The sequence below is a fragment of the Aegilops tauschii genome, chromosome 2 (assembly GCF_002575655.3).
Source record: "Aegilops tauschii subsp. strangulata cultivar AL8/78 chromosome 2, Aet v6.0, whole genome shotgun sequence".
NCBI lineage: Eukaryota > Viridiplantae > Streptophyta > Magnoliopsida > Poales > Poaceae > Aegilops > Aegilops tauschii.
Window position 1 is genome coordinate 346398292 of NC_053036.3, and position 7695 is coordinate 346405986.

General features: G+C 55.9%; 1 protein-coding gene and 1 pseudogene across 1 annotated transcript; both read right to left on the reverse strand.

The window, feature by feature from the left end:
* Window positions 1–2885: 2885 nt before the first annotated feature.
* LOC109745653 (uncharacterized) lies at window positions 2886–5283 on the reverse strand (annotated as a pseudogene).
* A 1421-nt stretch (window positions 5284–6704) lies between these two features.
* LOC109745654 (uncharacterized) lies at window positions 6705–7348 on the reverse strand. The gene is made up of 2 exons (XM_020304765.1): window positions 7051–7348; window positions 6705–6997 (listed from the first exon to the last, which is right to left on the reverse strand). Exons 1-2 carry the CDS (start codon window positions 7346–7348, stop codon window positions 6705–6707), a joined length of 591 nt encoding a protein of 196 aa, XP_020160354.1.
* Between the last annotated feature and the right edge of the window lie 347 nt (window positions 7349–7695).

The following is a 7695-nucleotide window of genomic DNA, read 5'->3' on the forward strand; positions in this document are numbered from 1 at the left end:
AGTCAAGCAATCAACCTACACATGCAAGTCTAAGAGTATAGTAGCGGAATGTAAAACATTGCATATGAAGGTAACGGGAGGAGTTTGGAGGGAGCAAATACAATGTATACACGGAGATTTTTTCCCGTGGTTCCGATAGGTGGTGCTATCGTACATCCACGTTGATGGAGACTTCAACCCACGACGGGTAACGGTTGCGCGAGTCCATGGAGGGCTCCACCCACGAAGGGTCCACGAAGAAGCAAGCTTGTCTATCCCAGCATGGCCATCGCCCACGAAGGACTTGCCTCACTAGGGTAGATCTTCACGAAGTAGGCGATCTCCTTGCCCGTACAAACTCCTTGGTTCAACTCCACAATCTTGACGGAGGCTCCCAAGTGACACCTAACCAATCTAGGAGACACCACTCTCCAAAAGGTAATAGATGGTGTGTTGATGATGAACTCCTTGCTCTTGTGCTTCAAATGATAGTCTCCCCAACACTCAACTCTCTCTCATAGATTTGGATATGGTGGAAAGATGATTTGAGTGGAAAGCAACTTGGGGAAGGCTAGAGATCAAGATTTATGTGGTTGGAATGGAATATCTTGGTCTCAACACATGAGTAAGTGGTTCTCTCTCAGAAAATGTATGTTGGAAGTGTAGGCACATTCTGGTGGCTTTCCCCCACGAATGAAGGAAGGGTGGAGGGGTATATATAGACTCCACACAAAATCTAACCGTTACACACAATTCACCAACTCGGTGGGACCGAATCAGAAAACTCGGTCAGACCGATTTAGTTCAAAATGTGAACGTTAGGCTTTTCAATGGGACCGACATGTCAACTCAGTGGGACCGATTCCATTAGGGTTAGGGCATAACGTAATCTCGGTGAGACCGATTACAAAAACTCAGTAGGACCAACTTTGGTAATAAGCTAACCAGAGAGTTGGTCAGGCAAACTCGGTGGGACCGATTCGCTCATCTCGGTGAGACCGAAATGTTATGAAAGGGAAACTGAGAGTTTGCATTACAATCTCGGTGGGACCGATCACTCATTTCGGTTCGACCGAAACGTTATGAAGGGAAACAGAGAGTTTGCAATCCCATCTCGGTGAGACCGAGATCCATATCGATGAGACCGAAGTGACTAGGGTTTCTGGCAGTGGCTATGTCAAATGAACTCGGTGGCGCCGGATAGATCAAATCGGTAGGGCCGAGTTTGGCTTTTGGTTTGGGACATATGTGGAAATGAGGAAGTTGTTGAGGGCTTTTGGAGCATATCACTAAGCATTTTGAGCAAGCAAGCCATTAAGCAACACCTCATCCCCTTTTAATAGTATTGGCTTTTCCTATGGACTCAATGTGATCTTGGATCACTAAAATGAAAATGTAGAGTCTTGAGCTTGAGCCAATGTGTGTCCTTAGCATTTTGAGGGGTCCACATTCCTAATCCATGCCATGCCAATCACTGAACTTTCTGAAATGATCATCTTGAAATAGCATTAGTTCAATGAGCTATATGTTGTTAGTAATTACCAAAACCACCTAGGGATAGTTGCACTTTCAGTTGGCTAACCAGGTGGCCCGACATGCGTAGCAGGTGTGGCTGCTGAAGGTCGAGGAGGAGCGCTTCCAGGGCTGAGTTCGAGACCCAACGCTCGGGCTGGGCCGACAAGGAGAAGTACTTCTCGTAGGGCTACTCAGTGATTGAGCATATGCTTGAAGGTAGGTCTTCTCTCTTTCTTGCTTGGAGGCGCCAGCTATCGCTGGAAGCCGGGCTCTTATTCCTTTGCTTTCTTTTGAACAGAGTACTTCCCGGATCACTCCGGTGCCATCGGCCAGGCGATTGAGGCGCGACGCGAGCAGTGGAGGAGTGTGGGCGTGGAGATTGCGCCGGACCGGCCCCGGAACTTGGGCGAACAATTCCTGGCCGTTCGGATGCGTCTTGAGCCTACGCACCCTCTGCTCCGCCAGTTTCAGTGCGCCGGGTCGCGGGTCTTGGAAGGGCTCTCGCCGGGTGTGTAGGTCCCGGGGACTCCTAGCCGGACTGCCGACTGATTGGAGGTCTCTTGGGAGCGGCTCGACACCTGGAAGGGCGCCGCGGCCCAGGCCAGCGCCAAGGTGACACTAGAGTTCATGAAGGCGTGGTACCCATGCTTGAGCATGGCTCAGCTGGCCACCTTTCTCCAGGAGGCGGCACCGGAGCTGGAGGCGGAGCGCGAAAGGATTGCCGTCCGTGCAGCAGCCCTCGCCGAGTACACCGGTGGTGACGTCTTCATCCCGGATCGGGCAGAAAACGACACCGAGGTGCCGCCGTCCTGGTTCGGGCTGAACCTGGACGAAGTGGAGAACCCGGCGGAGGAGATCGCCTCCAGCGACAAGGCCGCAGAGGAGGACGAGAAAGGCGATGGCGTCGCGCCAGATGACAGAGCGACCAGCCGGACTCAGCCCGATCCGGCTCTAGCCAGCGAGCAGCGGAAGACCACGTCGGCCGCCTCCACCAACTAGACCGGGACCAACCAGCTGGAGGCCCTACCAGCCGGTGCTACAGCCGCAACCGACTCCTTCGAGCAGCCCACAGTTCCTCCGACCTAAGCGGCCTTTATCTATTTAAATTATTTATGTCTTGTATTCGAGAACAAGTTAATCATGCGCAGTTCCACCCACTTGGGGTGTATTTTAAACCTTGATGAATGCCGACTGCGAGCCTTTTGTAATGTAAATAAATTTATTTTCACACATGCTTGTGTGTTTTGCCGAGTTCTGACTCGATTTTGCCTTTGCTTTCTTTGCCTTTTTCGTTTGCCGTCTTCCTTTGGCTGCCGCTCTGCCAGCCGGATAGCCGCGCTGCGGTCTGTGGCCGGGTCAGGGACTTGGCCTTTAAGAATAGGCAAGTTACTTCAGCCGCTTAAAGCGTAGCTAGTCAAGTGAGAAGCCGGCCGGCCGGCTGCTGAGCAGCTGGACGGGGGAGGCGAGAGGTCGGCTTGGCCTGAATTGGTGTTCTTCCTTAATCATTTTTTGTGTGGACAGCGTTTCTGGCCTTTGGCTCTTGCAAGCCGGACAGTCGGGCTGCGAGCTATGGCTGGGGCGAAGAAAGGGCTTGGCGTCAGCACACTACTGAGCCGACTTTGGATGGTACCAACTTGGGCCAAGGCGGCGAGCCCCCGGGCCGGCTGACTGGACCCGGGCAGGGCAAAAGAATGAATACTTACATATGCGAAGCTTATCATATAGATAAAAAGGTAGCCCCCGAGTGTGCCTCGAGGGACCCGTTGTCTTTGCTTAGTACAAAAGATAGCATGGTACATACACTGCATCAACTGTAAAACGGGCGGAGAAGGTCCGCGTTCCACGGGTGCTCCGACTCTTGGCCGGTTGTGTCCCTCTTGCGTGCCCTGGGCTTCTATGCGTTGATGAGGTAGTAGGAGCCCAGGGCCTTGCTGACCATGAAGGGCCCCTCCTACGGAGCCGAGAGCTTGTGTTGGTCGGCTGTTCGCTGGATCAGTTGGAGCACAAGGTCGCCCACACAGAAAGCACGCGGCTTGATCTTCTTGTTGTGGTAGCGGCGTAGGCTCTGCTGGTAGATGGCGGACCGGCCGAGTGCTAGCAGTCGGGCCTATTCGAGCAGGTCAACACCATCTTCACGTGCCTCCTTTGCTTCCGCCCCTCCGTGTATAGGGTGACGCGAGGCGAGTCGAACTCGATATCCGTTGGGATGATGGCCTCGGCCCCGTACACGAGGAAGAAAGGTGTGAAGCCGGTTGATCTGTTTGGCGTAGTCCAGAGACTCCAAAGGACTACCGGCAGCTCCTCGATCCAGCAGCCGGCCGAGCGCTCCAGTGGCTCGACCAGCCGAGGCTTGATGCCGGATAGGATGAGGCCGTTTGCTCGCTCCACCTGACCGTTTTGACTATGGGTGAGCAACCAACATGAGTCCAGTTGGATGCCCTGCGTTGCGCAGAAATGGGCCAAGGCGCCCTTGGCGAAGTTTGTGCCGTTGTCGGTGATGATGCTATGCGGGATGCCGTATCGAACGGTGATGTCCATTTTCAATGTGACGGCTATGGGGCCGTTCAGCTTCTTGATTGGCCTTGCCTCAATCCACTTCGTGAACTTGTTCACGGCAACCAGCAGATGGGTCATGCCGCCGCGTGTTGTCTTCAATGGGCCCACCATATCCAACCCCCATACGGCAAACGGCCAAGTGATGGGAATGGTCTTGAGTGCTGAGGCTGACAGGTGCTGCTTGGTGCTGAAGCGCTGGTTCCCCTTGCCCTTTCGGACCAACTCCTTGGCGTCGTCCAGAGCAGTCGGCTAGAAGAAACCGTGTTGGAAGGCTTTAGCGACGAGGGATCTGGAGACGGCATGGTGGCCACATTCACCTTGATGAATGTCTCTGAGGATAGCAATGCCCTTCTCCGGCTTGACGCGGCGCTGGAAGACACTAGTCACGCTGCGCCTGATGAGCTCTCTGTTGATGATCGTGTATGCGGCCGCCCGGCATTGCACCTGCCGGGCCAAGACTTCGTCGGCTCGTAGCTCGTGGCTCACCAGAAAGTTGAGGATGGGCTACGCCCAAGATGCGGCTTCCACCACCGTCATGACAGCAACCGGCGTTAGGTTGGCCGGGTTGGGAGGCGGCGGGTCGGAGCCGGCCGCTGCTTGTTGCATCGTTGAAGTCCCCGGGCCGACTACAGCAGTCCCCGGGCCGGGTTCTAGAGTCCTCGGGCCGGGTTTGGGTGCTGCAGCCCCCGGGCTGCCTGTAGAAGTTCCCGGGCCGGTTGTAGAAGTCCCCGAGCTGGATCCGGCTGCTCCAGGGTCAGCCGACACAAAGATGGATTCTGATTTTGGCGAAGGTTGGATAGACAGCTTGCGCAAACATTCGAGGGAGATGCCTACTGGAATGTACTGCCGGGTAGAGCCAATCCGTGCCAGGGCGTCGGCTGCTTCGTTGTCGGCCCGTGGCACATGGATGAACTCGCACCCATCGAAGTGTCCGCTGATCTGCTGGATGAGGAAGCGGTAACTGGCCATGTTGGCGTCCTTGGCGTCCCAGTCGCCAGAAGACTGCTGGAGCACAAGGTCCGAGTCGCCGTAGCACAGAATGCGGCGGATGCCGAGCTCCTTGGCCAGCCGGAGCCCGTGGACGAGTGCTTCGTACTCGGCCATGTTGTTGGAGGTGGCAAAGTGAGTCTGCAGCGTGTACTTTAGCTTGTCACCTTTGGGAGAGGTGACGATGATGCCGACTCCCAAACCGGTATGCATCTGCGAGCCATCAAAGTGCATCCACCAATGCATGGAATCCGGCGCTGGTGGCAGGTACTGGGTCTCGGCCCAGTCAACAAGGAAGTCGGCCAGTGCTTGGGACTTGATAGCGGTGCGGGGCTGGTAGAGGATGGTGTGGGGAGCCAGCTCGATGGCCCACTTGGCCACCCGGCCCGAGGCATCTCGGTTGCCCATGATCTCGGCAGGGGGGGGCATAGATGCCCGTGATGGTGTGCTCCTGGAAGTACTGCTTCAGCTTCTTGGCGGCAAAGTATACGTCGTAGCACATCTTCTGGTAGTGGGGGTAGTTCTGCTTGGAGGTGGACAACACCTCGCTTAGGTAATAGACCGACCTCCGGACCGGCTGAGCTCTGCCGGCTTCCGGGCACTCGATAAAAATCACCGTGCTGATGACCCGGTTGTTAGCGGTGATGTAGAGGAGCATGGGCTCTTTAGCAGCCGGCCAGAACAGGCGGCGTGGACAGCATCTGCTTGAGTTGGAGGAATGCCTCGCCTGCCTGATCGGTCCACTCGAAGCATGTGGTCTTCTTCATCGGCTGGTACAGTGGGAGGGCCTTCTTGCCCAGCCGGCTGACGAACCGGATGAGAGAGGCTAGGCACTCGATGAACTTCTGGACGTCCCGCAGCCGGGTCGGTTTCTTCAGCCGCTCAATGGCGTTGATCTTCACGGGGTTGCACTCAATCCCATGCTTAGAAACAAGGAAGCCAAGGAGCTGGCCGGCCGGTACTCCGAAGACACACTTCTCCGGGTTGAGCTTGATCTAAAAGCAGCGCAGGTTGGCGAAGGTCTCCTTGAGATCCTACAAAAGGGTGTCGCGCTTCTCCGTCCTCACCACTATATCGTCCACATAGACATGGGCATTTCTGCTGAGTTGCTTCAGGAGGCACTACTGCATACAACGCTGAAAGGTGGTGCCGACGTTCCTCAAGCCGAACGTCATGGTGATGTAGCAGAAGGCGCCGAAAGGGGTGATGAAGCCGGTCTTTAGTCGATCGGGCGGGTCCAGCTAGATCTGTTGGTAGTTGGAGTAGGCGTCCAGGAAGGACAGCAGCTCGCAGCCGGCCGTGGAGTCGATCACCTGATCGATCCGGGGCAAGGCAAAGGGATCCTTGGGGCAGGCTTTGTTGAGGCTCGTGTAGTCGATACAAATGTGCCACTTGTTGTTTTTCTTGAAAATTGGGACTGGGTTGGCAAGCCAGTCCGGGTAGAACACTTCCATGATGAAGTCGGCAGCCAAAAGCCGGTCGATTTCTTCACCAACGATCCTTCCCTTCTCTTCTGATAGGCGGCGGAGGGGTTGTTTGACCGGATTAGCATCCGATCGCACATGCAGCTTGTGCTCGGCGTACTCCCTCGGAACACCCGGCATGTACTTGGGGGACCATGCGAAGATGTCCCAATTTCCATGGAGGATGTCAACGAGCTCGCTTTCCTATTTGCTGTCAAGGTTGGACCCTATGACAGCATGCTGCTCCGGGTGCGCCGGGTCCAAGATGATCTTCTTGGTTTCCTTGGACGGCTGGAAGGAGCCCCCAGCGTCCGCGTCCTTGGGGTTAGATGGCATGGCCGGCTGCTTGCTGGCCATGGCCAGAGCCCGGTCAAGGAGGCGCTTCCCTTCGGCGATGATAAGGGACTCGGCCAGCCGGGAGCTGGCTGTGGTGCACGTGAGCGACTTCTGGTAGTCGCCGGCAATGGTGATGAAGCACTTGGGACCCGCCATTTCATCTTTAGGTACGCGTAATGTGGAACCACCATGAATTTGGCTAAAGCTGGCCGGCCTAAGAGCGCGTGGTAGGGGTTGTCCAAGTCAACCACCTCAAACCAGATGGGCTCGCGGCGGAAGTGGGTCTTGTCGCCGAACAGGACGTCAATCTTGATTTTGCCGATTGCAAAGCAGGAAATCCTAGGGACAATGCCATGGAACACAGTCCGGCTGGGCTGGAGTTGCTTCTCCTTGATGCCCAGCTCTTCCATGGTGTCACGGTAGAGGATGTTGATGCTGCTACCGCCGTCTATTAGGATCTGGGAGAAGCGGCAAGTCCGCCTCTCGATTGAGAAGGTGGAGTCCAGCACCATGGCATAAGCACCCAGCTAGGGCATCACGGCCGGGTGATCATCACGGCTCCAGGTGATGGGCATGTCGGACCAGTGCATAAATTTGGGGACCTCTGAAACAACAGCATTCACCTCGTGGTGCTGCTGACACCGACTATGCTTGTCGTCGGCTTCATTGGTGAAGACGATGTAGGTGGCGTTCTTGTTGGGGAACTCATCTTGGAGCATGCTGATAGGGCGGGCCGGCTGCTGAGGAGCTGGAGCCGCTGGGCCGGCTGGAGGAGGCGGCAGACCCTCACCCTTAGTGATTTGGGTGAGCCAGCTGCACTGCTGGGTGGTGTGGTTAGACGGTTCGCGCTGCTGTGGAA

Bases quoted from the DNA above. Each gene is read 5' to 3' on its own strand.
- LOC109745654 (XM_020304765.1), bottom strand. From the start codon at position 7,348: ATGGTGCTGGACTCCACCTTCTCAATCGAGAGGCGGACTTGCCGCTTC. The intron at 6,998-7,050 runs GCCGGCCAGCTT...GCGTACCTAAAG, and splicing joins CCCCTACCACGCGCTCTTAG to ATGAAATGGCGGGTCCCAAG.